Source organism: Uloborus diversus, chromosome 10 (genome assembly GCF_026930045.1).
Source record: "Uloborus diversus isolate 005 chromosome 10, Udiv.v.3.1, whole genome shotgun sequence".
NCBI classification, from domain to species: Eukaryota; Metazoa; Arthropoda; class Arachnida; order Araneae; family Uloboridae; genus Uloborus; species Uloborus diversus.
The window spans coordinates 22,812,354-22,830,571 of record NC_072740.1 but is presented as its reverse complement, the minus strand read 5'-3'; the positions used below and the strand labels follow the sequence as shown (position 1 = coordinate 22,830,571).

General features: G+C 32.8%; 2 protein-coding genes across 2 annotated transcripts in view; one reads left to right on the top strand and one right to left on the bottom strand.

Annotated features, from left to right (window-relative positions):
• Positions 1-1,358: 1,358 nt before the first annotated feature.
• On the bottom strand, positions 1,359-16,649 carry LOC129231649 (uncharacterized). The gene is made up of 2 exons (XM_054866013.1): positions 16,488-16,649; positions 1,359-2,118 (listed from the first exon to the last, which is right to left on the bottom strand). Exons 1-2 carry the CDS (start codon positions 16,492-16,494, stop codon positions 1,589-1,591), a joined length of 537 nt encoding a protein of 178 aa, XP_054721988.1. The 5' UTR covers positions 16,495-16,649; the 3' UTR covers positions 1,359-1,588.
• Positions 16,650-16,926: 277 nt separating this feature from the next.
• Positions 16,927-18,218, top strand: part of LOC129231526 (poly [ADP-ribose] polymerase 2-like) — a 79,050-nt gene continuing 77,758 nt past the window's right edge. Inside the window, exon 1 of the mRNA XM_054865865.1 lies at positions 16,927-17,040. The gene's annotated coding sequence lies outside the window, so the exon portion shown is untranslated. The remainder of the gene's footprint in view (positions 17,041-18,218) is intronic.

Sequence of the window (18,218 nt, the reverse complement as noted above, 5' to 3'; positions counted from 1 at the left end):
CCGAGAACCGGTTTTCGATGAGTTGTTTTTCATCGAAAAACGAAATCGTAATGATCAAATTTTCCGATTAGAATTTGACGGTCAAAATTTCATCGGAAAAAGAGATCGTAACGATTAAATTTTCCGATGAAAATTTGCCGAGTTACATTTCATCAGAAAAAAAGTAGGTCGTTTAAATTTTCCGATAAAAATTTTCCCAATCTAAAATTTTTGGAAATCTCCTAACTGTTGAAATAGGATCAGTTTTATTATTCGAATATCCGACTGTTGATCAAACGTAAGGCTATACGGATCAACATTCAGGGTTGAGAATCGGAGGAAAAATGACTGCTGAACTCAATGAATGAACAAGAAACACAAGAAAAAACCATTGGAATTCTCAGCGCCCGATAGACAGCGATTATAGACTCAAATTATCAGGGCTCAGTTACTGAGCTTTTATTATGGAAGATGAAGAAAAAAATGTATAGGAGGTTTAGAAAAAAATTAACTGAGTTGCGTCTATTTCGTATAGATTTTGTTAAATTGGTTGGAAAGTTTACGGAATGAGCTCAGGTTTCCAGGGAAAGCTGTTGATGTGAGCTAGAAGAAGCTAACGTTGAGAGCATGGAGAGCACCAGCATGTTTTAGAAGTGGCAGACAATTTAGGATCCTTTGTTTTACGAATGGTGTACCGTTAATAAAATTATTCAACCTCCAAAACTAATGAAAATATGACTTTTCTCCGTCTGTAATTTCAGAGACAACTTTTACACACTTTAAGAAATTTTAATTTTCCATAAAACAAATATGTGAATCTCAAACTTCTTTATAAAATGCAATTTTCTTTCAAATAAATAGTTTCTCCAGTGAATACACATCTTTCTTTGGCTCTAATTGGTCCTACAATGATTTTAAATAGGAAAAAGAACTTTGGGCCAAAGCAGCCCAAACGCAAGGGTAACATTGGCCAAAACAAAAAACAATTAAAAAGGGTTAAAATACTTGGAAACAAAGTGATCATTATTCAAATATTGAATTGAGAGAACTCGAGCTGTGTAAAAAAGTTTTCACAACTTGGAAATATGAATAGTTACGTAGCTTAATTAGTTGAACATTATTTCTACACATTTGTTTCGAGTTACTTTATTTCAACCTGTTATTGCACAATTACTACAATTTCAAGTCAGAAGTACTTTTGGCCTCTTCCAGGAACCCCCCGAGAGCTTGCTATTTTTATCTGCACAAACGCTAATATTAGAAACCATACCCAAATATCTACCACTCAACTTATAATCATCTCTTTAATCTCCAATTGATCAAAGGTAAATGGAATTAACTTTACAATTCATAAAAAACAACCAAATGTTTAACAAAAAGCTCTTTATTAAACAGTAATATGAGAACAATAAGTTCAATAACTTAAACAGAAAAACTTTTCATATAAAACTTTGATGTAAAAATAATAAATTTACATAAACATTCAACATAATAAATACTTTTAAACATAATTCAAAATGAATCAGCAATAAATATATAAAACAGGAAAAAATTAAGTTCATTAAAAGCAAATGACGATGTATCCCTTCAAAAGAACAAATCAGATAAGTTAACTTTCATCTCGAGAACACAATTTATCCATGTGATCTTTCGAGTTAGAAGTAATGGAAATTATAATCTCAGATTTAGGATCAGAAACTTCAACTTTTTCTCGAATCGCAGGGCGACTATAATTTGTCTCCAGATTTACTTGCGATAGTGTCTCAAGGTTAAGTTCATAATCTCCTCTAAAGTAAAACTTTACTTTCTTCTGTTTTGTCAAGTAAGCCTTTTCCAAAAACAAAACAAGTCGGGGAGTGTAGCTACTGAATTGACCATCATCATCCTTCCACATCCAAGCATGAAAGTCATCAGTATACACAGCACAACGCACTCTTTGCTCATAAAGTGAAACCGTATTTTTTTGATACATTTTTTCAAAGTTCACAACTATCTGTTTCTTGGCAGTATTGCTAGGTAATGACACAGTCTTTTGGCCTCTTTTAACAGCTTTATTCAACACGCTGAGTTCTTCATCTGAATATGATATCCATTTCTTGTTGTGCTCGTGTTGCCAAAAGAAATCGCATAATTCAACACCTGCAATGAAAATCAAAGCATGAAAAAATGTACTTTCAGGAGATGAAAGAAAAATAAGGGAGGGGGGGGGGCACAACTAAAAAGCCCTGAGCTCATCATAATTACACTAAATTCTTTGACTAATGTTATGAAAATGGAAAAGGAATTCAATCAACGTGACAATACTGATTTACACTCCTGTTTGTGAAAATTGCAACACCATGAAGGAAGCATCATAGTTGAATGAAATTTAATACACAGTTGAGTGGTAATGGTACAAATAAATCATTACATTTTCAAACCAAACAAATAATAAAAAGGGATAGAAATTAGTATTTTGTGTGGCCACCACGCGCCGGAATAAGAGTTGCTACACGACTCGGCATGGAGTGAAACAAAGTTTGAATATCTGCCTGCAGAAGAGTATTCCATATTGCTTGTATGCGCAACCAAAGTTCGTCTGTCGAAGCAACTGGACAAGCATCACGAGCGAGACGCGGCCCAACGAAATCCCACGCAAGTTCAATCGGTGACATATCCGGGGAATATGCAGGCCAAGGAAGAAGCTGTACCTGCTGCAAATCAAGGTAGGATTTGACAGTCCTGGCGACATGTTAGTTGGGCATTATCCTGCTGGAATGCAGCCACTGGCAATCCTTGCAGGAAAGGAATAGTTTGGGGCTGTAAAACTTCGTTTATGTATCGGGTACTGTTCAAATTGCCTACAATTCGTAGCAATTGTAATTGTCCATATGCTATGGCACCCCAGACCATAACTCCGGGTGTTCGTCTACTATGGCGTTCGATAATGCACTCCGGAATGTGACGTTCACCGGCATAGCGCCCGACACAAATTCGGTAATCACGGAGCCACAAATTGAAGCGGGATTTGTCAGAAAAGATGACCTACTGCCAATCAGCATGCCAGCTCCTATATTCATTGACCAATTGTAGCCGCAACAGGCGATGGTTTTGCGTGAGAGGAATCTTGTATAAAGGAATCCTTGCTCACAGTCCACGCTGCAGCAGTCTCCGAATTGATGAAGCACACAATGAAACACCTGTAGCTGTTGACCACTGTGCTGCCAATTGTCTAGAAGAAGTTGTGCGGTCTGTCAGTGCCATAAGCAACAGGTGTCTGTCATTGCGAGCTGATGTCCCAGTTCGGGGTCCACTCCCGGATTTCCGAGCTGTCCGATCCTCGTCCGTACACTGCTTCCAAACACGCATGATTGTGCTGCTGTTACGCTGCACACAAGCGGCTACTGCACGATAAGACAATCCATCTTCACGAAGGACGACGATTCTGCAATGTTCTAATTCCAAAATTTGCACAAATTTCGCTTTCTTTCGTCGAAGAGGCATAGGAAAAATTCAGCTGTTTACTCTAGCATATAACCACCGATAATCATACAAGCCTTGCTACAGCCGTCTATTTATATTCGGTTCGATTCGCCGTTCAGAGGGCGCTGCTCAGCATACGCATGCGCTACCAGTCTGCAATTCTAATCATTTGCATATCATGCCCTACTTTAAATTTCCTGCAATTTTCAGCTCACTCGAGTAAGTCCTTCGTGGTGTTGCAATTTTCACAAACAGGAGTGTATAAGGCTGAGAATATTTGTTGCTAACATTAAGTGGTCACAGTAATGTTTAAGAGCCAGTTTTTATAAGAGACAGGCAGGTCAGATGCATGCCATTTTTGAATTTTTGATTTCGCTAAAAATTTTAAAGTGGTTTCTTTGAATGATTTTAGCAAACACATTTTCTTTTTCTTCCAAAAAAATTTTTTGTGACCCACAAAAATTTCGAAAGATGGTCCCGACTTAGGGTTTTTCTCAAATCGACATTTTTTAATATTCAATTGTCTCTGCGCATTGAGCATAAGTCATCTTTGTGACTGCAACATATTTAGCGCCTCAAATGAAATATATCGATAATTTTATTATGGCTGATCTTCAGTGGACCCTGACAAAGATGGCTAAACTTTGCCGAAGAAAGTGAAAATGTGTCATGTTTGAGGCCTCCTGGTTCCATGCAATGAGGTTCAACCAGTTTTTGTGAGCAATTTGTGTAATACCATATATAAATTATTAAATAGGCTCATTAAACGCTCACTGCTGCGAAAAAATAGCAGTTTTGTCATCAAAATATGACAAAAAGTGTACTTTTTAGAGGCTTGTATCTCAGTGCACTGAGGGTCAAAATATAACTAGATGCTTACATTTCAAACTAGAGTGTATGTCTTTTCACGACCAAGTGACAGAACTGTGGGCAATGGTTCTGTAAACTCATAAAATGCACTTAAATACAGTAGAAGACCATTATAACGTCGACCTGTATAACACAATTCTCTATAAACCGCACTACTTTTCAGAAGTAAACAATAGGTTTTGAAGTTTAAAAAATCCCTCTGTTTTGCTTTGCAAACATAAAAATTGTTAGGCAAATTAAATTTTGAAAGTTTTTCATCTTTCCATCTTAATTCAAAGCTTTAAAGAGTAAATTGGTACTTACAGTAAATAGAAAATACCAGATGGCTCTTGAAAATGCAGCTGTTATGCAAACCATGAAGCTAGCAGAAGTGCAGGATAATGCACTTTCTTTTAATTGGTATTGGTAATATTGGTGCTTTAATACTCATTGCAGATAAAACTCATTCTGAAGTGCTAATAAATAAATTTATTATGAATATTAGTTTCAAAATTTGTGAAATGATCTACATAACGCAAAAACCTGTATAACGCGAAAGCTCTGGTCCCAAGGTGTGCGTTATAACGGTCTTCTACTGTACTTTCCTAAAAAAAAAGTTTCCCTTGACCCATTCAGATAATCACTTCTTGAGTTAACACAAAATAGCTGGAAAAAAAAGTGTTGCCATTTTTTATGTACAAGTATAACTTTAACATAATTGTCAGATTTCATATCTCTACTTAATGATTTTAATACATTTTTGGCTGTGGGATGTATCCCCAGGGTTCAAGTATCCCCAGTCTCCCCTACTCCACATAGTAGGGCAGGTTGGGATGTTGTAATGAGTAATTTTTATAATGAAAATGTAATTCAAGCAAAATTGAAGTTACATGTTTAGCTACCTTGTTGAAAATTATAAAAAATCATTATCAAAAAGTGTCCCGAGGTGCCCCACTGTCCCCTGGTATTAAAATACTGACAGTTTATCAAACAGCAGTGGCGTCACTATGGGGGGGGGGGGGGGGAACCGCACCGGGTGTCCTTGTATGAGGGTGACACCCAAAGTTGAATTGCAAGTTTTTGAAAATATGAAGCTAAAACGCATTTTTAAGACTACAAAAATTTTCCCTGGAAACCCGGGGCGGAACGCTCCTCTAGTGATGCCACTGCTGTTTGATAAACTGCCAGTATTTTAATACTAGGGGAAAGTGGGCACCTGGGGACACTTTTGCATACTTTTTTGACCTTTCGATAGCCTGCAAGTTTGCATTTAGGGCAAGTAAAAAGGTTCATAGCCTTTATTTGTCTTACGTATGTTAGCCTGTTTGAAATTTCGTTATAACACAAATGTAATTGTTTTTGAAAACTGTATGAGGGCAATTCTACGAAATTGTCAACCTGAGCATCAAAATTTCAATATTAACAAAACTTAATAACTATGAGTATTGTATATCATTTAAAAGCTTGAAATATATGCTTTTAAAGTGCACCAAACTAAAATTTAATTTATAATTTTTCGTATTGAAAATAAGCCACAACATATGTCTATATATAGCTTTTCCGGATCTTTTGGGGAAAATTTGACAAGTAGTAATCAAATTTTACTAAAAGGAAAGAAGGTTAGTGTATTTTGTTGTACTCACAATACAGAATTATACTGGAAGCTTATATCAATAAATATCTTTATAGTGTTTCGTTCAGAAACGATCTTAAAAATCAGTTTATAAAAATGTCAGTCAGTTACCATAAAAAATAAACTTTTTCCCCCTCAGCATGAATATTATTGGTGGAAATTTTCCAAAATTCATATTCTCTGCCAACATCAGAAGCATTTAAATGCTGAATATAAGCAGAATTGGAAGTTTACATCTGGAGCACCGAAAACTTCTTGGTAACTGACTGACATTCTGTTTAACTTTAAAATGGCTACAATGTATTTAATTTAATACTCCTGAAAACATAATTATTTTTTTTAGCTCTTTAAGTGATATCAAACAACTCAACTATCTTAATTTAAGAATGCTAACATATTTTATTGATTTTATTCATTCTCACATAATTTAGTAATGCTTGAGCCTGTATTTCAAAAATAATTGTCTAAGGTTAGAAAAATACATCAATTCAAAACAAGAGGAAAGCATTTTAGTCAGTGCAGCCAAATGACAAATTTACAATATCACAACTTTCACAGGGAAGAATACAATTCAGAAATGTGGGAAGTGACTGCTAGTAAAGAACATTTCTATGAAGTTTCTTGTGATCTACAATATTTTGTAGCAAGAGTGATAGATGGTAATAGGGGAAAGGCCAGTGGCGCACTCAGGTTTTTTCCTGGGAGGGGCTAGATTTTTTTAAGGAACTCTGATACGTGAGTAAAGAGGTAAAATTAGTGTTTTTTCTACCTGTCCCAGATTTATGTAGATTTGTTTTAGAAATTTCGTACCAGTAATGTTTTATTACTCAGTTTTTATTTTATTTGTATAGCAACTTTATAAAATTTCAGGGAAGAATAAATTGCGCTCTCCTGTTCTCAGTGTGTTCTCTCTATTTATCGAACCACTTCTACAAAATCAGTTTAAATTTGCAAATTATAAAAGACACACACCAACATAATAATTATGCTCAAATTAAATTTCTTTTTAAAGAAAGAGGCTGAATTTTCTGTGGAGAGAAGTCTATTGTTAGGCAAAGAGTTTTACAGCAGCCGTATTTTAAGAGGCATAATTTTCAAATATTTTGTAAAATCTCCAAAATTATAGGCCAAAAGACACAATTTTAGCCATTCTCTTTGGTCTGGTCAAGGAGGTTATGGCCATTTCTGAATTTCATCTGATCTCTGGGAAGGGCTTAAGCCCCTCCGTGGGTACGCCACTGGGAAAGGCTATGGATGGTGAAAAATATTGAATTTTGATAAAAAGGCTTGTTGAATCATATAAGTGGCTAAGATGATGTAGAGGAAATAGAAATAGTTTACTTTTTATAGCTCAATAATTTTACAAGGATGTGATTTATTTTTAAATATTGAAGAAAAAGAAAAGATTTTTAAATTCTTTAGCAATTAAAAAAAATATGAGGGGAAAAGAGGTTATTGATAGAAAAAATAAAATCTTATTTTAATTGCTTTTTTATTGCATAGAGTTTTATTTACAAATTTTAAGGCTGTTAGACATTCGGTCAAACACATTTATAGATGCCTACAAAAAAAAAAAAAAAAAAAACTATCAAAGGAAGTGCTGCAGAGTTGCAATCACCTACAGTTTTTTTCATTTCATATACTACAAACTAGGGTACACTGGGCTCCGTAAACTACTTTAACAAAAGACTAGGTGGCACAAAATTGTTATTTTGATGTTAAAAATCAATCGATACGTTTTGTATTGCCCTTGCGTCATAATTAGCATATTAAAACTATATTTTGTAGTAATTTTCTATGGGTTTATTATTTTGGGGGTCCTCATAGGCTAAGGGTCCCCTGGTCAAGCCCTAAAGGCAAAGAATGCTCTGCTTCTGTGTACACTTATTTGTATGTTTTACTGCACAATTCTTAACTTTTTATGTTAGGATACGTAGGAAATTCTCAAATGTCTGTCAGCTCACAAAGCTATTCTAATTACTCTAATGTTGTTATTTTAGTAATATTTTTGAAATCAAATGCCATATGCCAGAAGGTTATTCATTTTTCTTTGATCCCAACTGAAATTTATGAATAATCTCTTGTTTTCAGAGGAGAATATTGTATTGAATTTATATTGCTTTTCCAGCAGGTTGCATTCATGTCAGTCAGTAACCATGCTTTTAAATTTATTTTAATCATCTAAAATGCATTTTAAAAATTTAATTTTACCATTAAATTTAGCTTGAAGAAATCAAACTAGGAGAATTTTTTATATTTTTAAATAGATATTTTTGTTGCATGTTTGTAATATTAGTCAGTTGCCAATCTGTCAGTGAATTACCAACTTGTCATAAATACTGCAAATCTTTATTTTAGCAATACACTGGTCGCTGAGTATATGAATCCCATTTGTTCTAAACAGTTTTGATTCTATAAAGCGGCTAGTTCAATAAAGCTGGATTTTGTTCTGTTTTTTGGCCATTTGATTCATTAAAGCGGTTGATTCATTTCCTCAATGATTCAATCACTTGAGTTCACTGTATCAAATCTAACAAATGTATTTTCATTGTTTGCCTTTTATGTAATCTTATTTATTTGTTTTGCTACTTAATTTTAAACATTTGCATTAATATATTTAGAAAATTTCAGATATGTCAGTTAGTTACCAAGCAGTTCTAATTAGAGTAATTCTTTATTGTAGCAATATTTTCCAACTCAAAACAATAGGCTGAAAGTTTATTCATTATTCTTTGATCCTGATTTGAATTAAATAAAAATTCCTTTTACTTTCAGAAAAATCTCTTATTGAATCAGTATTACTTTTCACACAGGTTACATTCATGTCAGTCCAAGCTTTTAAGAATTTTTCAAAAATCACCCAATATGTATTTTGGAAATTCAATTATACCATAAAATTCAGCTTAAAAAGTACAATAAGAGAGGAGAAAATATTTTTTCAAAAGTTAATATTTTGTGGTTTAAGTTTCAAAATACTTATTGTTTTGCTCTGTGAATGTCAGTCAGTTAACCGTGGAATCGCCCGTGAATTTCATAGAATTTTAAAATATTTTATTTTTGTTTGGGGGGGATGTACACCACAAATTGCTGCCCTGGCTGTCACCCATGCTATGTATGCCACTGTTAAACAGTCACTATTTTTTTTAAATATGCTGCTATTTAAGATATTTTTATTCCATAATAACAGTAATTCTATTTATTTCTTTCATTCCACAAACAAGTAGCTTGTTGAATCAAAATTATGTTTCAGATTGTCTATTGTACACTAGGATGGGCCGAAAAAACTTTTTTTGGAAATCTGTTTTTGGATAGTGTCCAAAAGTTGCTATATGGGTCTGTAGACCCGCCTCAAAAAATTTCGCTAAATTTGCTTAATATTTAGCCAGCCCTATTTGGCCTTGAAAAAAAGTGCAAATACGTATTTTTTCTCAAAAACAGGGAGTTCTTAAAAAAAAATTAATTTGAAGGAACTAATGTCATAAACCCCACCCTTGACGACTTTTTCCTGTTGGCGCCAAGAAAACAATGTATGACGACGTATGTCATACATCGTTCTTAGCGATGCTTTTTTAGCGCCAACAGGAAAAATTCAGATAAAAAAAACATGATTAAATCACTTCAGAAGGCAATAAATATAAAAACAACATAAAACCACAGCAAAAAACATCTCGAATATTTGCTTCAAAAATACCAGAAACTAGAAAGTTTTTGCACACAAAGAAAAATTACTAGTAGGTATTTAAAATGCTGAAATTAACAAATTATTATCACAGCTCACCAAAGAAATATGTACCAAGAGAAATAAAAGCTTCCAACATGCATTTCCTCGAACAAAAACAAATCTCATAGTGTACTAAAAAAGAGCAAAGCGATTCAATATGCGATGTTTAAAGCAGAAAACATCCCCAAAATATAACTACATTTCAGCCAAAAAAACTCTTAGTTATTAATATTTTTATGTATGAAATGTAGAGATGTAAAATTTCCAGAAATTTTGAAGTGATGGAAACGTTTTTTTTCGGGAAAAATTGGAAAATTTGATTTTTTTATGAATAAAATTTGGGTTTCTTAATAGCTCTGTGTTTCTTGGAACATATAAAGGGTTAACCATTGAAAAACATATGCTATCCACACATCTTATTTTTCTGTGACAGAAATACACATAAAAATAAGATTAATTAGAAAAAGAAACCCTTTTGTTTTATAACTGAGAGCTTTCATGGTCAAACACCAGAAATAAGTCAAGTCGTTCATTCAACTAATAATATTGGGTAATGTGTGTCTAATCATAACAATTATATTTTCTATTTTAGACTACTTTTGAAACTTGAAATATTGAATTGAAATTTTCGACCTTCAAACATGATTGATATTTTTTTTGAAAGAAAAATAATACAGTGTAACTTTACTGTCTGAAAATGAAAGCTATTGAGTTTTGATTTTTTCTAAGCCTAAGTTCAAATCAAAACTAAATTTGTTTTTCTTAAGCTGAACCAAAACTTAAACTGGAGTTTCAGTTTATTCATATGGCCCTGCTAAGCACAGTAGTAAAAGTAGTCATACCAGCACTTTTGAACGAAACTGAGTTATTATAACCAAGTTGTTCTGTTTTGTATTTTACTTGAAAAATAAAATGTTTTAGGGTCATTTGATCAAGAACTATTTTTTTTTTGAAAAATTCTAAAAAGGACATCTGAATCAAATATATGGAAGAGTCAAACTTCAAAACACAGAATCTCAGCTTGAGCCCTACTGCAGATTCCACTTTTTTTTGCTTAAAACAATATGCAGGATGCGGCAAAAAAAAGTCGGACAAAAATTGTATCACTGAAAGGAAGAAAGGTAATTTCATTTTAAAGAGTGCCTTATTTATTTTTGTCTTCCACTTTATTAGAAAATAATTTACAATATATTTCCTAGTTTATGTATTGTTTTTCGGTTTTCTTACAATTTTAAGCAAAATAACTGCTATTTGAAGTTGTTTAACCAAGTAGAACAACAGTTCGTTTGCTTGTTGTGCCTCGGCAAACAATAATTGAAACGGTATGCCATTTCAAGTGGCTTGGAAATGATAGTCTATGACCGGAAAGTGTACAAAAATGAACAGTGAACATTTCAGTTAATAGTCAGGTTATCCAAAGGTGAGTTCAATGAAAAGTCCTAGGGTTTCCACGAGAGAAGTTGTTCGTAAGATGGGAATTTGTGCCCGATAAGAGCGACTAAGTGAAAAAAGTTCAGGCATTAGTATGACTCCAAAGATGCCAGAAACGTTTGTGACGGGCTTCAAGTTCACGCTGAAAGAGATACCTTTCACTGATTTACCGTCAATCCGTCCATCCAACTCATATCCTCCAGAACTATAAGATTTGGTCTGTAGACACGCTGAGTACCTTAGAAAATGTTAAATATCGCCAAAATACGTAGTTAGGCCTGGTCTGATGGAATCAGCACAAGCGACAAAAAATCTCTAAGTTTTTGTGGATGAGGGCCGTAAAATAACTCAAAAAGTGAACAAGAATGACATTTTAGAAGTTATTGTACTTCTGTGGGCCTAAGAGCACCTCAGCAATGTAGACTGGACATTTTCCTTATACTCCATACCGATTCATATGGCCAAAGAGACAAGAGTGGTGTAAGGCGCATTGTTTTTGACATGGTATCATCTTTTGAGTGGACGCTCCACTTGCTAGACTTCAATCCCATTTATTGCACTGTATGGCCTATTTTAGAGTCAAAGGTCTACCCTAAACTACACATGAGTTTGAACTCCCTAAACCAATTGCTTTATAGGGAATAGGATTGATTAAAGGACTTGCGGCCCTTGAATGAGAATTTTAATCAGCAGTTTTATCTCTGTATTACTGCAAAAGACTGCCAGTTTGAAAACAGTTAAATTTATTGATTGCTAAAGGTCTTCTCATATTATTAATATATATTTTTTGTTTTGTTAATTTATTAATTTTTAATAAAGTTTCATGGAAGATTGCTTGCCCGGGTTTTTTTTCTGTCGCACCTTGTACATATGGCTCACACAGTCAGCAGAAACATAGTTTTGTGATTAAAGTTATGCATGTTTGTTTTATGAAGAAGGAAAATAAATTCTTCACTAAGTATATTGGTTTAAACTTTTTTGCAAAAAGTATTATCAAATTTTTTTGATCCATATGCAAATTATATTATCGTACAATAACTTGCATTAAAGCTACAGTATTTTAATATACAGGGGGGGGGGGGGATGGCATCAGAATTTAAGTGTGAGAAATTTCTAATCATTTTTTGCTGAAAATTTCAATTAAAACTTCCTGGTAAGTTGAAAAAATTCATTTTTTCCGCTGTGGAAATAAACACCTTCGGGGGAAAAAAACGTTTTTTTCCCGACTATTTTCATCTCTAATGAAAAGTAAAAACGTCTCAACAGAACATCCCAAACATAAACAATACAAAAATACCATACATTTATTTGCTATTCAAAAATGCTTTCAAAATACCTACTAAAAATATCTACTATATTTTACATAAAATAACATCTTCATATTTTTATAAAATCGTAGAGTAAACTTATTTTCAGAAATTTGGTACCTAAAGGAGGCACGTTTAGAGAATATACTTGAATAATTCTTGGCATCAATAAGAATTAACTTATAGAATAAAATAACTATTTTTTTTGTAAAATAAATTTACATGCAGTAAATATAAAGTTAAAAACTACAAGAAATGATTTTGTAAAAACAAAGAATTTCTGAAGTGAGAGTTTGTTTTTTAAATTCTAAAATAAAAACTTACGTTTTTATTGTATAAATCCTCACACTCAGTCTGAAACACAACATATGAAACAATACGCCTTACCGAGACACACTCAAAGTTGGGTTTTAGTCTTAATTAACGATCAAGTTTAAAGAAACTGGCATTTTCTAATATTTATTCATAAAAACACAACTACTGAATCTAAACCAACACAAAATAAGCTTTCCTATAAGGCATATTGCACGAAAAAACAAAGATCTATCCAACATAGACCGTAAACAAGTTTGAACAGATCTAAGATTGCTTCAGGTTGCTAAACACAGGTTAGTTTAGCCAGGGATACCATGCTTAAAAAGTTATTGCCTCATTGGCGAGAAAAATATTTCAATTTTGTCCAAAAAAATCGGATGTCGCCAAATGGGGGAATATCACATCTGTACCAATTTGAAACTAGTTCCAGCAACAGTAGAAGTATCAGTCAGTGAATCAGTTGTAACACTCAAAGATGCTTATACATTTTGTAAAATACTTAGCTGCGCCCCTTTAAAACAGAAACATGGAGAAAATGAAAAAAAAATAAAAAAAATTAAGAATAGTTTAAAAAGTAGTTTCGAAATAAGTACTAGTAATGAAATGTTACGTAAATGTTGCGTTACTTAGACTATACATTGAAAACGTAATCAATTTTATGCGACATTTGTTCCTCAATTTAAAAAAATGCACACACTCAAATAAAAGTAGTTATACAAGATGCTAATTTTCTAATCTGCGATTCCACTGCTTTTATTATTCCCAAGATTATTTTTATTACTAGTTTAGACATATATCGCCAACAACTGGTGAAAGTGCAAAAGAAATTTCGCAAGGTATTATAGGCTTTGCGAAAAAGTGTGAGCTTGCTCAACTTATCGGTTATTGGATGCGACAGAACAACTGTAAATAAGGATGGAAAGGTAAATTACTTTGTTTACTTGAGACAAATGTCAAAAGACTTTTACAGTGGAACATATGTCTGCTGCATACTTATGAGTTGCCACTGAGGCATCTTATTTTGGAAATGGACGGTTCTATAAAGGGCCATAGTCATATTCTGGAGTTATCAGACAGCTCCTCAAAGATTGTGAAAAAAAACTCCAAAGGTCAAATTTGATACAATTGACTGTAATCTTCCGGCTTTGGATATGGAAGAAAAGAAAATTTAAGTAAGTACTTAGTGTTTTTATCGAATCTGTCTTGCCGTAAAGGATGGTAGTTGCCCTTCTAACGTGGCTGACAGAAGCCCAGGCAAACCCAGTCGTGCACGATGGCCGACAACTGCAAACCGTTTGTTACGCTTGTATTTTTGAACGCACTCCAAGTCCATCAGACACTGCTTGTAAAGTATGTAACTCTCGTTTATGCTTTAATGTGGTTTGAAACAAAAATGAAACCGCTCTGCCAGTATTTTGCCAAACATTTTTGGAAAATGATTTCTCTTGCAAGGTAGTTTCCAGACAAAGTTAAGCAGATAATTTTCAAAGTTTTCTCAAATAATGCATATTTCGCTCATCCCGTACCATTACTGTTAACAATGTTGTTTGACTCTAGAAAACAACTATTTTTTAAGCTTCCTAAACTCAATTTTGAAGCCGTTGATTTAGTTGATTGGGCAAACTGTGTTGTAAGAGAGACGCCTCTTACAATGCATCTAATAGACCAAGACTTGAAAGAAATGTGCAAAGAATAACTAACAGAGTTAACTTTTGAGAAATTTCGCTGTCACACACAGGCTGTGGAACGTTGTGTGAAACTAATAACCGAAGCTGCAATAAGAGTGAGGTGAAACTGCACGAGATGGATAGATTCATGCCAAACTTCAAGCTAGGAAAGAACTTCTATCCTTTGATAGCAAGGGACAATATTATTCGAAAAGATAATATTCATTATGCGTGAGGTGTTGTAAATCAAATTTGTAGATTGAAAATGTTATGATACTATTGCGTGATAATAATTGCTATGATTAATAGTGCTATTTAATTAATCAGTCTATGAATAAATTTTGAAAAATAATTTTCATATTGAAAAAATCCAGTATTTTTTCATTTTTTTCCCAATTTTTGATGTCAGAAAGGTGCGGGTAAATATTCAGTAAAATTAATAAAACATTTTATGGGCTCGAAAAAGGCATCTTATTTTGGAAATGGACAGTTCTATAAAGGGCCATATTCATATTCTGGAGTTATCAGACAGCTCCTCAAAGATTGTGAAAAAAAACTCCAAAGGTCAAATTTGATACAATTGACTGTAATCTTCTGGCTTTGGATATGAAAGAAAACAAAATTTAAGTAAGTACTTAGTGTTTTTATCGAATCTGTCTTGCCGTAAAGGATGGTAGTTGCCCTTCTAACGTGGCTGACAGAAGCCCAGGGAAACTCAGTCATGCACGATGGCTGACAACTGCAAACCGTTTGTTACGCTTGTCTTTTTGAACGCACTCCAAGTCCATCAAGACACTGCTTGTAAAGTATGTAACTCTCGTTTATGCTTTAATGTGGTTTGAAACAAAAATGAAACCACTCTGCCAGTATTTTGCCAAACATTTTTGGAAAATGATTTCTCTTGCAAGGTAGTTTCCAGACAATATTATTCCAAAAGATAATATTCATTATGCGTGAGGTGTTGTAAATCAAATTTGTAGATTGAAAATGTTATGATACTATTGGGTGATAATAATTGGTATGATTAATATTGCTATTTAATTAATCAGTCTATGAATGAGTTTTGAAAAATAATTTTCATATTGAAAAAATCCAGTATTTTTTTCATTTTTTTCCCAATTTTTGATGTCAGAAAGGTGCGGGTAAATATTCAGTAAAATTAATAAAACATTTTATGGGCTTGAACTGGCTCATTATATAACATTTTCATTGCTTTAAAGCAAAATATTTAAAATTTATTTTTGAAAAAAATTTGAGCAAAATTCATTTTTCTCTTTTTTTCTTCGGTTTTTCAGTGTAGATATATGGAAATTTTTTCAATTTCCAAGAAATTTTTTGTGAGTGCTAACTAGCTCACTATGCAACTGTTGCGAGCTATCCAAAAATGGATTTCGCAAAAAAAAAAATTTCGGCCCACCCTATTTTAAAAATTAACACTATATTTTAAAAATCTAAAATAGTTAAAAAGTTTCTTAACCGCATCAAAATATCAATCAATTCATAAAACTAAGAGATCACTAGCTACGGTAATTTTTTCGTCAATATAAATTTTAGACATTGTTTTGTTTAAAAATTTCGGTTTTTGACAATTATGTCAAAAAGAGTTTACCATGTCAAAAAACCCTTTTGACAGGATGGCATAAACGTGGTTAAAATCAGATAAAACAACCGACAGTCAAAAATTTGCTAACTGTTTACATGCCTTGCGGTAACTAAGCATATCCTTTTTTTTTCTGAAACCTGTTTCTAATCCATCCGGAAAATAATTAAAAATCTAATTATTTTTTGCATAAACGTTGCGAATAAAAGTGAGTATTAACACAAAATTTCAAGAAAAATAAATATCCCTAGAAAATAACTAACCTGATGAATGGAAGATCTCTAAATGCGCAACTACGCAATTACTACAAAGAGCAGTTCTACAGCATTTAAAGTGTCATCTGATGTTGTGCACAACTTTAACATTCTTAAAACTTATATTTTAAGGACCTTAATTCAGAAAAGTATTACTAAGTTCCACATGCTCATATTTCTTTCACTTTTGCCAATAACACAATACGCGCAAGTTAAGTAATCTAGAAATTTAGGAAAAAATGCACGAAAAGTTGAAAAAGACATCATACCAGACATGATGAAACCTTTATGGTTAGTTTATATAATTCTTGTCCAAATATTGATGAAAATCTTAGCAGAAGAACTTTCTACGCACTAATATAGCCCATCAATACCTAGCAGCATAACGTCATTCTGTTAAACAGCAAAAATACTAAATTTAAATCCATCATAGCCCGGAAAATATTGAGATGAGTTGTTTTGTACCAATCAGCTTACCTTACGGTTTCGAAATCATGCGTATTAACTGCAGTGAAGGGCTCATAATTGCTTGTATTAAATACAATAGTTATAATGTTTTACTTTAAAAAAGAAATAGTTATTGTTAAAAAAAGCTTTTTAAAGACGAATGTACAAAGGACATAGATCATTTCTGTCGCATTTGACTCATAACAGCCAAAGCCAATATTCATTACATTCCCCAGGCGATCAATCTATTAATTTTTTACAGCGGGATTTGTGCATTGCGCTTGCATGTCTTGAAAACGAAATTTTTATAAATGAAGTTACTGGCAAACTTTTAGTTAATTTTGTTTGTGCTTGAGAAGAAAATGGATATCCAAAGTATGACCTTTTTCTTTTTTTTGGTGCATGTTTATGATTTTCATGATTTAAAAAATGACTAAAAAATCCTGTTCAGATACGTAGATATCGGTGCGATCTAATTGGTCATTAATAGGATCAGAAAAAGCAGGAATTTGTGTCTCTGGTTTTTACTATAAAAAATAAAAGTTTAGGAAATAATTCAAGTGAATAAAACACTTTAACACTACTGATATATTGAAGTGGCTAAAAGAGAAAAAAATATTTTATTTATTGTTTAAATTTTGGCCACAGAATGTGATTTATCACATCCGTGGGCTGTAACCACTTATCATTTTTTGTTCTCACATTTTATATTTCATGCACCAAATAAGAAATTAGCTATTTAAGCTATATTTTCGATCAAGTACATATTTAGTACACACTTCTGAAAAATTTATAGTTAAACTTAATTTTCATATTTAATTGCAAGTGTAATGCTTGTAACCAGAGAAATAGTCACATCTGTGGACAGAAAAGAAAGTGCCAGTAAATTCTTCCAGGTTGCAGCACCAAACTGTATTGGCTGAAGGATCAACTCTCAATGAGACATTTTGTTTAGTGAGACAGAAACAGAAGCTTGCTTTGAGATTTCTTTGACTTTATTTAAAGTTTTTGTCCTTGATTTATAAAAAAGTAAAGATCAACTCATCACATCTGTGGCTCATACAGATTTAAAATAACTAGATAATACAATAATTCATTGAATTGAAACTGATAATATTAAATGTAAAATATTTGTTTTTCAACTTTCAAGTCAAAACTTCAAAAGCACAATGTTCTTAAATTTAGAAAATGGTTATTTTTATAACATCCGTGGATGTCACTTCTGTGGACACAGTTTGTCCATGGGATGTAATTTTAGAAAATTAAAATATTTGCTCGTTTGATCTGAAGCACAAAAATAGCATTTTTACTTTAGGGTAGATCTAATTTAATTTAAAGCATTTAACATATTAGGAGAAATTTTATTTTTTAAAAAATCATTAGCAAAATTCCTGCTTTTTCTGAGAATGACCCAAAATGTCTAAATTATTAATCGTTCTGTTTTCATTGTTGTGGAAACATGTTTGAGAAAGTCGAAGGATGTTCACAAGGTTGGCAAGACTTTGAACACTACAGTAAAAACCATGCTAAATACAAAACCACAGTACATACAT